Source organism: Microtus ochrogaster, unplaced genomic scaffold (genome assembly GCF_000317375.1).
Source record: "Microtus ochrogaster isolate Prairie Vole_2 unplaced genomic scaffold, MicOch1.0 UNK34, whole genome shotgun sequence".
NCBI lineage: Eukaryota > Metazoa > Chordata > Mammalia > Rodentia > Cricetidae > Microtus > Microtus ochrogaster.
The window spans coordinates 3122141-3139618 of record NW_004949132.1 but is presented as its reverse complement, the minus strand read 5'-3'; the positions used below and the strand labels follow the sequence as shown (position 1 = coordinate 3139618).

The 17478-nt window shown below is 37.5% G+C and overlaps 1 protein-coding gene and 1 pseudogene across 1 annotated transcript in view; both read right to left on the bottom strand.

The window, feature by feature from the left end:
• The window catches only part of Lhfpl1 (LHFPL tetraspan subfamily member 1), a 51150-nt gene that overhangs the window by 26725 nt on the left and 6947 nt on the right, over positions 1–17478 (bottom strand). The window contains exon 2 of the mRNA XM_026789962.1: positions 10968–11066. Coding sequence (XP_026645763.1) covers positions 10968–11066 — 99 coding nt within the window. The remainder of the gene's footprint in view (positions 1–10967; positions 11067–17478) is intronic.
• LOC106144378 lies at positions 8114–9733 on the bottom strand (annotated as a pseudogene).

Below are 17478 nucleotides of genomic sequence, written 5' to 3'. Positions count from 1 at the left end.
TTTTTTTTTCTTTCAATAAAAAGAAAAAACTGGTGCTTTGTGCTTGGGATCTACAGATGTTGAAGCCAAATGAAGTCCCAGCACTGAGAACAGAACTGGAAATGAGGCCCCATCCCTAATCAAGAAGCTATTTAATTGATAGTTTCTCAAAAAGGAAAAAAAAGTTTTCTCCAATGGCGTCACAGAGGGTATACAAACCACACTTAAGGCCACGTTGCCTGCCCAGCCAACACAAAACAAACTCAGTGGTATGTATCTTTAGAGACATTTTGTCTCATAATGTTTTGTTTGGGCATTTTTTAAAGCATAGCCATCTTTTGTTTATCTGTTATAGTTTCCAATTTTGCCTTCTTAAGGAATCTGTGTGAGTGCATATGTGTCTCTATATGTGTGTGTGCTACTCTAACTTTTTCCCTGCTTGTTTGCTTTATTTTCTTTATGGTTTGCTTAGTCCTTTTGTATTTGTCTGTTTGCTGTCTGAAGAGAGAGAGAAAAAAAAACATGTTTGGTTGAGATGATGACAAGAATAATCTTGGATGAGATAAGTAAGGAAACACCATGTTCAGAATATACTGTTTGAAAAAATTTTTTTAAATAAAAATTTTGAAAACTATGTTTTAAGTAAAAATTTGATATAGCAAGAAAATAAAGATAAATAAATAAATAAAAACTACTACTTGCGTTGCTTAATTGAATTTCAGAAAAAGGCAGTGTATTTGACTTGGTGTTAGAACAGAATTCCCAACAGCTTTTAACATGGCCCTGAACACACTTTGCTATTTTGTGCTACATATTTATGTGGAGTTATACTCCAAGCATTTATAATTATGAAACCAAAATACCAATCAAATGATAACTGTGTAAGATGCTATAAGTCCTTTCATATTAAATATTCAACTAAAACTTATTTTTTATGTAAAAGCAAACACATCCTTTCATTAGTGTGCAAATTTGTTTCATCTGTAATAAATGGTAAAAATCATATATCAAGGTTGTTTTAAAATAAATTGATTTATTATTTATCATCAGTAATTTGACTTATATATCTACTTTTATATCTGAATACTTGGGGTTGTATGAAATTTCTTCAGGGAAATTGTTCATAAGCAAAAAATTTAAGAAGTCCTATATATAATTGTTTTTTTCTGAAAACTAAAGCATGATATATTAGGGTATTTTGTCATTACTGTGGACAAATACCTGAAAGAAAGTACTACAGAAGAAGAAAGAAGTCTTTGGGCTCATGGTTTAGTGAGCATAGTCCCTTGGGGCAGGGAAGGCATGGCGGCAGGCAGCTTGCTCACAGCTAGGAATATCAGGACACAGAAAAAAGAATGCTGGTATTATTTACTAATGCTAGCTTACTCTTTTCTTCTTTTTCTTTTTATTCTGGCCAGGACCCCAGTCTGTGGCACTGTTCTACTACATTCAGAGTGAGTTTTCCTCCCTCAGTTTAACTTCTCTGAAACACCCCACAGATGTGCACAGATGTGTCTCCTAGGTGATTCTAAATTCAGTCAAGTTGGTAATAAGTGTTAACTACCACACGTGAGAATACTTTCATTTTAAAATTGGCATCAGTGTAATGATAATGATGACATCACACAGCAAATATTGACAGATTACTACATGCCGAACACTGTACTGAGTGTATTTCATAATTGACTTTATATAACCCTCACAAAACCTATATAATAACGAGCTCATGATTATTGAATAATTTTCCCCATCTTACATATTTGTCTATTTCATTGTGGAAAACAGAAACAAAAACACTCACTTAAAAAATATATTTCTTTTTTATGTGTTTGGTTGTTTTGACTCCATGCATGCCTATTAACCATATGTGTGCCTGGTACCCATGAAGGCCAAAAGAAGGCATTTGGATCCTCTGAAACTGGAGTCATGGATTGTTGTGAGCAACCATGCAGGTACTAGGAATTGAACCTGGGTCCTATGGTGATGGAGGAGGGTCATCTGTCTATGTGTTACTTTCATTGGTTAATAAAGAAACTGCCTTGGCTTTTTGATAGGACAGCAGCTTAGATAGGCAGAGTAGACCTAACAGAATGCTGGGAAGAAGGGAAATGAGTCAGTGGCCATGATTCTCCGACCCGAGATGGACATAGGCTAGAATCTTTCCCGGTAAGCCACCCTCTCGTGGTGCTACACAGATTATTAGAAATGGGTTAGTCAAGATGTGAGAGTTACCCAAGAAGAGGGTAGATATAATGGGCCAGGCAGTGTTTCAAAGAATACAATTTGTGTGTTATTATTTCAGCGGTAAGCTAGCTGGGATCTGGGCGGGATTGCAGCCCGCTGCTCTCACTATACTATGGAAGAGCAGTCAATACTCTTAACCATGGAGCCATTAGTCTAGCCACTTCCAGCCTCCAAAAGTAACATTGTTAACTTTAACCAATCAATATTCATTCATCTTCCTCAGAGTTCTGATCTGTTCCTTGCTTCCTACTGCTTTTGGTGTCAATTCAAGTCAAGATGAAGAATAACTAGAGAGGGCAGATAAATAGATTATTTTAGCATTAGAGTTTTAGACATTCTTCTTTGTGAGATCAATTCCATAAGCTCCATTTAATGGTAAGAGTCCAATTAGCAGCAAACCACTTTCCTCAGTTTTCATTTAATTGATAAAATAATGATAGAGAAAGACATTGTACTTAACAAAGTTGTTGTTTGGCGCTTTTACCTGCCTTCCTTCTTATTAATGAATGAGTAATTTCCTCGACTTCCAGATACTGGATCACCACTGAACAGGATGACAGGGAGCAATCAGGGAGCTAATTTCAAGTCATTGGTCACTTAAAAAAAATCTCATCTGCTTTTACTACGTACGACTCAATAGCTGCAACAATTGATCTGGAAGGTGGATTCCACCTTGTCCTTAAGTGCAAATTCAGCTATTGTTTGTTGATTTTGTGCTTTAAATATTTGACTTTTTTTCTTTTTAATGAAGAAAAGAAGAAAGAGATTGTTTCCTAAACCGTTTGATCAAAGGCATTGATGAGAAAGAATCAGTAGAGTGGGTTTAGTGCAGACACTGTAGACTATTGGAACATCAAGGGTATTGGTAGAATAGGAAACATTCCAAGATAAAATCTTAGAAGCAGGAAAAGCAGTAGGCAGAACTCAAATGTAAATGAAGAGGTTTGACACTCTGTTTGCATTGTGTGACACTTTTGTATTTTGTTTAGTTTGATTGATTTTTGAGACATGCCTCCCTCTGTAACTCAGGATTACCTGAAATTCAGTCTTCCTGTTCCTTCTACCTAAGTACTGGAACTGTATGTACACACCACTATACCTAGCTAGCAATAGCACGCTTTCGTCTTTGGGGGCTGTTCTTGTACAACACTTCTCTGATCATTTATCAGAGCCACCCTTACATTCATCCACTTTATCACTTTTTTTTAGGAAAGAAGACTGAGACAAGGAAGGCATAAGTAGATATCCCAAAAGATCAGAGTAAGTTCCAGAAAGACTGTGTTTGTATGAAATTAGATAGTGCAGAACAGTCGGACAGTGGTGATGCATGCCTTTAATCCCAGCACTTGGGAGGCAGAGGCAGGTGGATTTCTGCGAGTTCAAGGAGTGCCTGGTCGACAAGAGCTAATTCCTGGACAGGCTCCAAGGCAACACAAAAACCCTATCTCGAAAAACCAAAAAAAAAAAAAAAAAAGAATGTGTGGAACATAAAAATTTATATGTGTCTTTTTTATGAAATTTATCAGTATAGTTTGGGCAGAAATCCCATCCACTGGGCGTTTGAAAGTTCCGAATAAATATCCATTCCACTGGTACTTTCTTCCAACAACCTTTGGTTGTTTATTTTTCTTTGGTTATACTAAAAGATTGACATGAGACTGAGTTTGAAAGTAGGTTTGGAGAGACATGAGGCAGAACTGGGTACTTTCCATATTTCACATAACTATTGATAAAAACAATAAATTCTCAAGTGTCTCAATATATGTCTTCAGCAGTGTACAGTGCATTAGCAAATAAACTCTAGTCAGTCTTCTGCATTTACATTCCCGAATAACTTTATGTAGTGATATATTATATGTATTTTAATAAATAAATCTTGCTTGAAGACCAGAGGCAAAGTTAAAGCTACTAGAGGTCAGGCAATGGTGACACACACCTTTAATTGGGAGACAAAGTCAGATGGATCTCTGTGAGTTTCAGGTCCCCCTGGGCTACACAAGGTCAATGCAGAAACAAATCCAGGTGGTGTCTCACACCTTTAATCCCCTAGTCCTAGGGAGTCACATACCCCTAATCCCAGCACGAGAGGGACTATAAATGGGAGGAGAGGGAGTCTTTTTCTGCTTAGTTTGTGGACACCCAGTCTTGGTAAAGGTAAGACTTCTCTAGTGGCTTGGCTGCTTTGCTTTTCTAGCTTTTGGTCTGAATCCCAATTTATGTCTCTGGGTTTTTATTGTTCATGCTACAACCTCACATAAATCACTTTACCTCTTCATGTTCCAAGGTTATGTTTTTATAACAACAGCATGTTACGACAAGTTATGCATGCATTTTCCTTGCTTATTTATTTTCATGAAAGTTTACTAAGATGTTGTCATAAAACAAATACAAGTAATGAAAAGGAAAGCATTGTACTTAATTATGACCATCTTCTTAAAAAATAAAAAAGTAAGCAAAAAGATATCATAATCAATAAATTAGTACTCACCCTCCTATTTACATCTCAAGTCATCTTCAAGGCATCCCACTGCCTTCACAAGCTAATGCTGTGTACCAATTAGACTATGAGAATATGTAGTATCATGGTTTATCTATAGATGCTACAGAACTTACCTAAGAATTAAGTGTTATGATAGCAGTCTTTTCATGAAAAGGTGCTATGTTCCATTAGAAATATTTATATTCTTTAAGTTCTTACTGGGATCTCCTTGGTAGTGGTAGGATTTCATGTCTACCTTTCCTCATATAGAGAATAATAAGAGCAGGCAGCATTCTCACCTGTAGGATCTAGCATCAGAGAATGACTACAAAGAACTTGCAATGGTTATGACAATATACACAAGCCCCATGCAAACAGTAAGGCTGTTGTGGCCTAGATACTGTTTGTCCCTCAGAAAATTATGTGCAAAAAACATGTTTCTCCAGAGTCAGTATTGAAGGAGCAGAACCTTTAAGAGATGAGGCTTATTGGGTTATAAGAACTCCACACCATAAATGAATGAATGGTGTTTCAAAGGACTATTTCAGACTGTCCAAGAGCAGACTAGTACCCAAGAAAATGCAGGCTGTCATAAATGAGCAATCTTTACTCCCTTTTGTCCTTACACAAATGCATGACCCTTCTGCACATATCCAATTCTTTTTCTGATGTGGGAGTGTCATATCAATCTGTTGTTTCATTGGCTATTTAATAAAGAAACTGCTTGGCCTGATAAGTTAGAACATAGGTGGGTGGAGTAAACAGAACAGAATGCTGGGAGGAAGAGGAAGTGAGGTAAGACGCCTCAGACAGACGCCATGCCTTCCCTCTCCAGGGCAAATGCGATGAAGCAAGCCGCCAGGTCAGACATGCTGAATCTTTCCCGGTAAGACTGGTGCTACACAGATTACTAAATATGGGCTAGGCAACGTAAGTCACCACCTCGTGGTGCTACATACATTAATAGAAATGGGCCAAGCAGTGTTTATATGAATACAGTTTGTGTGTTGTTATTTCAGGTAAAGCTAGCCGGTGGCTGGGAGCCGGAAGGCAGGAACGCAGCCTGCAGCTCCTTACAACATTTTTCTGTTTCTCTACAATGTCTTGACACATTCAGACACTAATATTTTTCAAAGTTGAATATTTTGTCTTTATACATTGTCCAGTAATGGGAGATTGCTATAACAACACAAGATAGTCTAAGACACAGGCTGATAATCCCTTCCTAGCAGATTGATGTAAAGGTTGGTTATGTGCATAGTGAATGCCACGCAGGAGTTTGTATTTGCTAATTTTATGTGTTGAGAATTTCCAAGACTTCAACTTTACCTTTCTTTTTACTCATTTCCATAGCTAAACAGATCTTGTAAAAGTAACTTCAACTGTTTGTAAATCTCACCTTCACAACGTGATAGTCATTATTAACAATCATTTATCCTAATAACTATATCATATATATGCTAAGAACTCCCAGTTTCTAAACTTGAGACTGGATTCCTCAGTGAGACTCAGACCACATGCTTGACTTTAGCATTTAAGCTACACAGAGACATCTCATCTCACAAACAACTGAACTGAGTTTCCTCTTTTCCTCCTCCCATTTCAACCACAGCTGTTTCTCCTCTTGTCTTCCTACTTCTTGTCTTCTCTTACCCTCATCAAACATAATACCTTCTACAATCCATTAAGCATTTTAAAATACACATCTGTCCCTCACTATTTACTGGAGATTGGGTCTAGCAACCCACACAAAATTTGAAAAAATTTCAAGTCTCTGCTATAAAATGGCATTGTAGTTGCATAAGAATTATAAATTCATTGTATATTTCAGTAATTTCTATGGTATTTATTTAATAGAATGTAAGTTTTTGTAAGCAGTTTGCTATACTGCATTATTTACAGATAAGTGACCAAAAATATGCATTTGTAGTACAAGTACAATTTGTATCAAATTTAATTTTCCATAGTTGGTTGAATCAAAAAATATAAATGCTAACCCAAGGATACAATGGACAACTGTGTTTTTTTTTCATTAAAATATTTGGGCTGATGAGGGAGGGGGACTTGATCTGGGGAGGGGGAGGGAAATGGGAGGCGGTGGCAGGGAGGAGGCAGAAATCTTTAATAAATAAATTTTTTAAAAAAATTAAGTTAACTGTCAAAAAAAGGAAAAGAAAAATCCTAGAACGGAATAAAATCAGGGAATGAGAAATATATATGATCAAAATACACTGTATATTGTATTAAACAGTCAAATAATAAATTTTAAGTCATTTGTAAATAAAAAACGTTTCATATATGGGTAATGTATTTCTACCATCTTCCCCTCTCTCTCCTCCTTCCAAGTCTTCCACTACACACTTCCCATCAAATCCATGCTCTCCTTTTTAAAATTTTTATTGTTTTATGCACGCTTATGTATATACACACAGACAGGCATGCATTATATATGCATTAATATATATATCCAATCTTTTGAGTTCATTTAGCATGGCTCATATGTATATAATTTGGGGACTGACCACTTGGGACTGGATAACCCATTGAGGACTCATCCTGAAAGAAGATGGATTCTCCCTCTTTCAGGAGCTATTAATTGCCTGTAGCTATTGATCTAGAGGTCGGGCCTTGTGAGATTTCCTGCATCCATGTTGGCCCATCAACTGGTGTTGGTAAGGAACAACTCTATTGTAATTGGTCTATCTACTTTATTCAGATAGCTGATCCCTATGCTTTTATTTCTACCTAGTCTAAGACAATCTTCCCATTTGCCACCTTTCACTCTTGCCACCACCTCCAATGGTATTCTCTGTAACTCTGTCAGAAAAACAGGATGTAAATTTACAGGAAGTAAAGCACATCTTGTCTCTCTCCTATACAAAGTCATGCAATGGCTTCCCACTGTAGGTAGGATAAAACATAAAGCTTTGTAAAATTGGATCGCTGTTCACAATCCTTCAGCTGTCTGTTACACTTCTTGCCACTCACTCAACTTCAGCAACACTGACCTTCCAGTTCTCCAACATCTATGTCATGTCATTCCCATTTCAGAGACAATTGTCTTTTTCTCTGTGTAGAGCTCTCTTCCTCCTGTAGTGACCCTGTGTTAATAGTACTAATCTCAGTTTCCTTCTTAAACTATTACACTTCATCAGGAAGGTCTTCCCTAATCTTTCCCCAGTTGAGGTAAGAGTGTCCTTTATTGTTCTCTCTCAGAGAAACTGTCTTCCTAGTCAGAGCAGTGACAACTCCACAATTTCGCGTCACACTAGTCTCTGTCCCATCCAGAACAGACGCAAAACATATGGATCCTAGCCTGAGAGCACAGGGGTGTGAGGTAAGGAAACTTGGACTGCACTATCAGTTTCTGGACCTCTGGTTTCTTGTCCTTTTTTTTTTAAAGTCGCACATTTATTTCTCTTTCTGACTCTACGCTTGTGCCTTCAACAGTTTCACAACAATTGCTGCTCCTCAGTAAGGAAAGTCCACTTGATCCTGTCACGGACACACTTAGCACACATGGAGCCACCATAGGCCCGGCTGACATGCTTCTTTGTCTTAGACAATCTCATGAGGACTTTCGGTCTCACAGCACGAACCCCTCGGAGTCGGCCCGGGCACACACCGCATGCTGATTTAGGTGCTTTCCCAACTTTCTTGGTGTAAAGGTAAACAATCCTGTTGCTAGGGGTTCAAGACAGCCTAGTTTTGTTGGAGGCTGTGTTGTAGGAGAGCCTACGAGGGTATGTCAAATGCTGGATGATTCTGAGTGCCTCTAAGCACCATCCCGGGAAGAGGAAAAGGAAGGGGAGGGCAAGCGCAAAGGTCAAGTAGGACTCCTGGTTCCTTGTCTTTAAATTGAAGAGGTGAGACCAGATTTATTCATGCCAAAAGTATCATTTGATTATGAAAAAAAAGATGAAGTCTCTTCCATCACAGATCTTCGGTTCCATTAAGGAAAGCAGGTAGTCAAATAAGACCAAATAACTACATGTTTTGTGCTACAAAGGAAATGAATATGTAAATATATGGTGATGAAGGACTTTTCAAGTTGCAGTGTGTGTGTGTGTGTGTGTGTGTGTGTGTGTGTGTGTGTGTGTGTGGTGTGTGTGTGTGTTTATGGTGTATGCATGTGGAAAGGTACTTCCATGTAGAGGGTCTAAATATGAGCTAATGTATGGTGTGCTCAGAAATCAATGTTTGGAGTGTCTTAATCATCCTCCATATTATTTTTCTTGAAACACCATTTCTTCACTGAATCTAGAGCTCACCCATTAGCTAAGAACACTTTCCGGCAAGCTCCAAAGATCTGTCTGGCTCCATGTCTTCTCCACACTACTGGAGTTGTAGATGAGCATAGTTATGCCCAGCTTTTTTACGCATGTGCTGGGGAATCTCAACTCGGTTCACAAGCACATTATCAATTGAATCGCCTCCCAAATCAGAGATCAGAGCATTTTATATAAAGGATAAGAAGAATAAGTAACAACCTAAGCCAAGCAATAGCTAAGTCTTTTTTCTTGTCCATATAGTTTATGATTCTGTGTAAAAATATGCTGAATTTTCCACTCACTGTATAGGGAATTAACGCTTCATTAAAACTAATACCCAGTTCTTCTTGTATTCGGTAAAAGGAAATGAAGGTCTTAAAATACATACTCATGGAGTTGTCTGAAAAATAAAACCTGATAATAAATATTAAGTTCATAGTACAATCACCATTTTGAATATATATAATAATTTTAATGCTTTAAAGTTTATAAATATATTTATAACTTTATATATATTATATTTATAAGTTTATATTTATAAACTTAAAAGCATTAAAATTAGCTGTGCAGGCCTTTAAAGCACATGCCTTTAATCCCAACATTTGGGAGGCAGAGGCAGGTGGAAGTCTAAGAGTTCGAAGTCAGCCTGGTCTACAAGGACTAGTTCCAAAACAGGCTCCAAAGGTACAAAGAAACACTAACTCCAAAAATGAAAAAAAAAATGTAAGTTACAGATAATAGTTACCTCTGCTGGAGGCATTGGGAGATATAATTAGGACAGAATATGTAAAACAACTGTTTAAGTATCTTTTCCTTTTATTATTATTTATTTAATATTTAATCTAATAGTTTTCACTGTGGCCCTTTCTAGTGTCAATATACTTTGTACTTAATCTTCTTACCCACTGTCTTCCTCTGACCCCTACCGGCTCTGTGAGTACTCTGTCTCCCTGCCAGTCATTCTGTTCCTGCTTTCATGTTACAGTCCATTATCTTTTCTTTCACTTTTCTCATTCCTTTTAGACCTGCTCTTCTCCTCTCAAAATCCTCTCTTTTTTTTTGTTTTCTGTTCTATTCAAACAGACGTAGCAACACCTAAATTTAAATCTAAGCTCTGCATAAGGGAGAAATACATGATATGTGTCTTTGTAAGTTTGACTTATTTCTCTTAGCATAATTATTTCCAGTTCCAGCTATTTTCCTGAAAATGTCAAAATTTTGTTCTATTTTCATGGCTGAAAAACTCCGTTGTGTTTCCATGCCACATTTTCTTTTTTTTTTTGTCATTTTGATCTACATATTCATTTTGTACATAATTTTCACTGTTTATTCTTATGGTGAAGAAAATTAGGTTGATTCTATTTTTTCTCTTTTATGAATAGTACAGCAACAAACATATATGAACTTCAATTAGATCATGATTCTGTTAGCTAAAAGTTATATGCCCATGGGCAAGTTAAACCCACCTTTTACCTATTTCCTCTTCATTGTCTTCCTAGGTTATAATATAATGCACAAAATAAAATAAATTCTAAAAAGCATCTCAATCGTTATCAACATTGCTTTTATTCTCCTCCACCCACACAAAGGTAAACTAGAAAAGAGTTTAAACCCTGGGAGTCATTGTCCCATTGTCTGTCTCATTCTTTTAAATTCCTCCTCAGGTAAATGATAAAAAATAACACATAACAAAAATTAATCTGCATGCCAAATACCTTAAATTTCTCTATAGTTAGTTTCTCTACACTGTCCAAAAGACCCTGATGAAATGCATCAATCACATAGAGAGAGAATTAAAGAAACAGAATTATAAATCCAAAGCTTATAAATTTAAAAGGATAAAGGAACCCAGACAAACCTATTGCCTCCTACAAGTTTACAAGATGACAGATATGGGCAATGGCAATTTAGTCACAGAGGACTCTCCAAGACATAAACATTTGAAGCTACTTTTCCCATAAACCATCACTACCATTCTGGCCATACTACCTTACCTAACTGAAATTGATTGGAGACATTCCCACATGTTTGCATTACCTCCGGACTGTTCCATCCTAAAGGATATAATGCACAGCCTGAGCTTATCAGCAGCCCTGGAAAGAAAAGCACACACACAAGTAATAAAATAGAGCAGTTTTTGATCATCCTAGGAACTTCCCTGGACTGCTTCACATTAAATTCTGCCTCCTCTATTTAAGCCTGACACTTATCTCTAAAATACAATATTTCTAATATATTGTAAATTCAATTACAGTGTCATAGATAGATAGAAAGAAAGATAGAAAGATAGAAAGATAGAAAGATAGAAAGATAGAAAGATAGATAGATAGATAGATAGATAGATAGATAGATAGATAGATAGATAAGTAGACAACTCATAAAGACAGAATGAAGTTAAGTAAGATAGGTCAATATCATACTTACAGCCACTTTTTTTTTTTCTTGGTCACAGACGGTCTCACTATGAGGCCTATTTTGACATCAAACTCTCTGTGAAACTACTGAACTACAGACTTCATACATGTTGAGGATACTTTGCATGGTAAACAGGATATTATACTCTTTCTTCTTCAAAATATTATTTCAACCAAATCCCGAGCCTTCTTTGACTTCTAACAATTTCTTTGACGTGTCATGATTAACTTTGACTGTCACCATGGTGGGATTTATATTAACCTAAGAGACACACCCCTGGGCATGTCTGTCTGTGTGACCCTTTTTCTTGGGAGGTTTGCCTGGGATGGAAAGAACTAGTCTGGATGTAGGTCATACCAGTAATTCCGTGCCTTTGTGTGCTAGTCTGAAAAAAAGACAAGAAAGTATGTGCAGCAGCGTTCATCTCCCTCTGCTTCCTGACTGTAGATACCACGTGACCTCATGCTCCAGCCACCACTTCTAGGGAACTTTTCGGTGCCACAACGTCTAATTGAAAGCCAAATAAACTTCCTTAAAGTTTCATAAGGTACTTCTAGGGAACTTTTCGGTGCCACAACGTCTAATTGAAAGCCAAATAAACTTCCTTAAAGTTTCATAAGGTATTTCTTCCCAGAAACACCAAATGGAACTATTAAAGCCCCATTCACTTATCTCCATTGGCTTAGGCCTTTTGGTCATGATCGGGGAACACTGTTGCACTTTAATAAAAACCTTACTCCTCAAACCACAGCTATTTGTCTGGGTTTACTTGCCACCATAGTGTCCTAGGAGTACCTGACTCATTTTTACAACCCGCAACCCTACCAGGCCTTTAGCTGCAGTAATTTAGAACAAACATTGGTGCCTTACGCTAAATGAAACCAAATTCATTGACTATCTAGTAATGAGTGCCATCATAGCCAGACCTCAGGAAATCAACAGCACTAGATTTTGACTTATGAAACTTTTAAATAACATATAGTGGTGTGTAATGGTAATCTAGGTACTTTCAGAACCTAAGTTAGGAGAATTATGCTTCAGGCTGGGTTGCTTGGCATGTGCAAAGGATCAGTCAGGATTATGGAAAGCCTGTACTGAAATGAAAAGAAAGGACAAACAGGCAACCAAACAAAACAAAGCATGGAACTGCTGGCATAATTCACAGATAGCACCGACATTGAAAAAAAAAGTTGAGGAGGTAGATCCAAGTCTCTATAATGCTAAAGCTACAGTTTAGAATTGAAATCTGAGAAAGTAGGCAAAGCAATTGGTGGAGCAAGTAACAAGGTAGAATAGTGACATGAATCAGACACATCATGAAATAAATCCCTTTCTGCTGATGGCATTTAAAACGTAGAAAGCAGAAGCTGCTTCTTTTTGTTAAGTGTCTGGTCCCGATTTCCTAATGTATGTGTATTTTCCTTTTTCCCTGAGAAGACTCAAGTGAATCTGTATATTTTAAACCGAAATGTCTTGATTTCAAGACTCTGTATGCCACACCTAAGAGACAAGGAAAGGACACACCTGTAAAGAATGCACTGAAAGGAAGCAGCAGACATGTAGAACACAGGAGCAGATGAGTGAACGGTGGTGACTAATTGGCAAGCTTGCAAGTCCCAGAGTCCTGGTGTCAGTCAGACAGGGAAAGTAAGGCTGATTTTCACTTTTCATTCTTCACTCATAGGTTCCCAAAGGCGTTCAAGAAGCCCACTTTGCATAAAGAAGGTCTTAAACTGAGCAAGTGAGTTTGTCTGTCATATGGCTATTGGCTTTTCCCCATCCCCAGTGAGGCTATGGGAGAAATGAAGGATCTTAACGTATAGAAAAAATAGTTAAAATATGGAAAGAGGAAGAACGTTCCTGACTGGCAATGAGAAGTTTGTAACATAAAGAGAAATCGAATTGAGTCTTGAATCCTGCTTCAATGGAAAGCTTAAAATTAGAGAGTATCCTTATCTGTCTTGTTGTCTTCCGGGAAATGAAATTTGTCACTCAGAGACCTTTCTAGACTTTGGAATTTCTCCAGTTACAATGGAACAATACCCTTCATTTAAATTCTAGCTAAACTAAAATTCTGTAATATGAGACAGTTCAGAGTACCCACAATGGGTAGAGACAAAAGTAGAAAGGAAAATTCAGCCCTTTCTTGTTGTAATAGAAATAGTGACTAAAAACTGAGACATTGGGTGTGGTAGCTTTTCATAACCCTAGCACTTTGGAGGCTGAGACAGGAAGATCATCATGATGACATAGCTTAGACTACATAAGAAGTTCCAGGCCAGGGATAGCTACAGTATAAGGTCCTATCTCAAGGAAAACAAAGATGAGGAAGAAAGAAAAAGAAAGGAAAGAAGGAAGGATGAATAGATGGATAAAGGGGGAAGGAAAGGAAGGAAAACAGGTAGACAGGCAAATAGAGAAAAGAAAAACAGAGTTTTCCCATATTCTCTAAGGGTAGCCTTCTGAAGAAATTTCCTCAGCTAGATTGGGAGATAATTCTGGATATCTTGTATAGTCAATAGCATCTTTTCTATTCTAAGACATTATGTTTACTTTTAAATTTATTCCGTATTTTTAGCTTGAGAATTTCATAAATGGGTACTATATTGACATAATTTCCCACCTCAACTTCTTCCCTCCAACTGCTCCTATCATAGAATCCTGCATAGGAAAAGAACTTTAGATATTTTGCTTGTATTCATAAGATTGTGCAGCTGGTCATTGACAGGACAATTGTAATCTAAAATTGATCAACCATTAGAGTCTCTCTTGTTCTAGAGTTCACTTTTCAAGAATGACTACTTTCGGGGAAGACAAGTTTTACCAGGCCTTAGGTATTTCACAAGTATGAAATATGGACAAAACACAAAACATGACACTTTAAGAGAATAAGCTCTGGAATCTTCCTAGACCTCAGTTGAAAGTTCACCTGACCTCAGACAAGCTACTTGATGTCTCTCTCTGTCTTAATTCCCTTCATTTTAAAATAGAAATAATAACAATACCATATCCTATTCAGACATTTGATGTGGGAGCCCCCACTCTATTCTGTAACTACCGCTGATTAATAAAGAAGCTACTTTCAGCCAATGACTTAACAGAATATAGCCAGGCTGGAATATATATATATATATATATATATAGAGAGAGAGAGAGAGAGAGAGAGAGAGAGAGTATGCAGAGTCAGAGACACTATGTATCTGCCAGAGGAGATGAATGCTGGAAGTGATAAACCATGAGCCTCATTGTGATGCACAGATTAATAGAAATGGGTTAATTTGAGATGTAAGAGGTAGCTAGAAATATGCATGTGTTAATAGGCTGAGCAGTGTTTTAATTAATGCAGTTTCTGTGTGGTTATTTCGAGTCTAGGCAACCGGGAAACAAATGAGCAGTCTCCGCCTACAGACATTTCAAGAGCCAACGAGATTAATAAATATCAAGTGACAGATACTTAAAGTACTCAACTAAGATTTGTTGTTATTAAACAACTGCTTTTCCCCATGGCTCGACTCCCAATTTCTGACCATATTCCTTTGCTAATTGTTTCTTCACTTTGCCTTCACAACAAACAGCTGAAAAGCCAAAAGTTGAACAGTACTTCATTAAAAAGCTGCCAAATTGAAGTCATTATTTTGCGATTTTTCAGGGGTACCTAGTGACAGGCAGGGGCTCCCTTTGAGGCATAGGTCCTGTCTAACATACATACAATCATGCTCTACTCCAACTCTCCCCAAATACCCGTCTCCCCTACTGTCTTGTAGATGGTAAGTACACTAGAGTGTAAACACACTTCATGCACATATTTCCCTGTGACTAACAGTCTCAGTACATTTTATCATAGCTGTAAAATTTTGTCCTAGGAAGACACATTAAAAAGGAAAAATGAAATCACAGGGTAATTCTTCCTCAGTTAGATTTGTCCCTACCAGTTCTCCTTCTCTATTTGGAGTTGTTACTAGGAACTATGCTGAAACTTCCCAAGACAATAGCAACTGATTGAAAATGTACATTTGGTCCCCTCCCTTTTTCTCCTCTTCTCTCCTGTCACTCCTGTTCCCACAGACTGCTCTCCTTTCTCCTATTCTCCCTTTTTCCATACTCCTTCCCCCAATTAAAAACAAAAAACAAAACAAAACAAAATAAAATAAAAAAATAAAAATGTACATTTGATATTTTTGGTTTTTTGTCTTTTTTTGGTTGTTTTAAATTGTCTTTTTCAGTTTGGTAGGTTTATTTGAGAGACAGAGAAAGAACCTGAAGTTGAGTGGGTAGGGAGTTGGGAAGGATCTAGAAGGAACTGGGAAAGGGGAAAGAATATGGTCAAAATATATTGTGTATAAATTTTTAAAATAATAATTTAAATTAAAGAAAATAAAATAAGTAAGAATGTGTATTTGTATCTATACATAAAGGACTCTAAATCAGCATACCACAGAGACATCTACAAACCCATGGTTAGATTCAGCACTATTTACAATAGCTAATATATGAAAGCATATATATGTTTATCAATAGATGAATGGATCAGAAACATAACACATGTACACACAATGGAATTTTATTCACTCATAAAGAGAAACAAAATCATGAGACTTGAATGAAAATGGAAGTGGAGATCATTAGGATAAACCAAATAAACTTGACTCAGAAAGACAGATACATTTTTTTTCTTCATATAAAGTACCTATTTTTTTAAGCATATATGTAGAACAAAATGCAGGTGGGCATCTATGTCAGTGAATGAAAGGATCTAAAGATCAGAGAAACAAGGTAGGGAAGTGAGTGAAAATCATAGCAAAACCCATTATTTTCCATTCTGTTTTATATAAAGTAACTTTAAAGTTACTAGCAGTAAAAACATAGATTCTTGGGTTTTATCACCAGGTATTTAGATGCATACCAGGAATATGCATTGTTAAAACTCCCTGTGTGTAGATGTATCTGCTTCTTGTAGCAACACTAAACAAAAACACAATCATATTCACAAAAAGCAGGTGATCAGCTATTGGGGGAAAACTAGTTTAAAATCCTAGCCCTGCCACATATGAGTTGTAGCTCTGGTTTGTATTACCACCGTGTGTTCTTGCTAACACCTACTTTTACTGCCTTTCTAACCACAAGACATCTGCCCCTACTGGGTATGGTGGTGATCATGTTTAATCCCAGCACTCAGTAGGAAGAGGCAGAACCAGAGGCTGAAAGTTCTCTATGAATTCAAGGCCTTCCTGTTCTACGTAGCAAGTGCCAGGACAGTAAGTACTATGCACTGGTAACCTATCAAGAAGAAGAAAGATAAGAAGGAGAAGGAGGAGGAAGAAGGAAAAAGATGGATAAAGAAGGGGAAAGAAGAAGTTGTCTATCCAACTTAGTTTCACTTGCCAGTAAGAAGGCAATGAACACCTTCTGGAGGGTATTGCTATCCTTCCTCTCTTCTGCTGGGCAAAGCAGATGTCCAATGGGCCACCACCACACCATCTCGTATCCCTTCACCCCATCCCCTTCTAATACAGTGGCTAACACAAAGGCAAATGTATTACTGTAGTTTGAATTCCCTGTGCTGACCACACAGAGGCCTGGGGCGATGAGCTTCAGACATTGTGGCAACCTCCATATCAAAACAACCATCTCAGGAGGTAAAAAATCTAAAACAACATGAAACCCTCCCTTTAATTAACTTACTGCTGCCCCAGGCCCTCGGTCACCCAGAACAATTATTTCCCATAGTCCACCAGCAGCTGTATTATCCTCCCTCCAACACATATCCCCAATAGGTTTGTGCCTGATTTTTATTTATGGGAAGTACTAGCCCTCTTACTGGGTATTACAAACCTGTAACATCCTTCCTCCCCATCCATAAGTGAGTAGCAATTTTGTTAATTCCACACCACTACCACCAAGTCCCCTACCTTTCTAATCAAGATCGGTAAGGTAGGCTCGAATGTACTTTCCTGAACAGAAGCATAGTAGGTGTTAAAGATTTTTAACTTGCCGGGCGATGGTGGCGCACGCCTTTAATCCCAGCACTCGGGAGGCAGAGGCAGGTGGATCTCTGTGAGTTCGAGACCAGCCTGGTCTACAGAGCCCAGG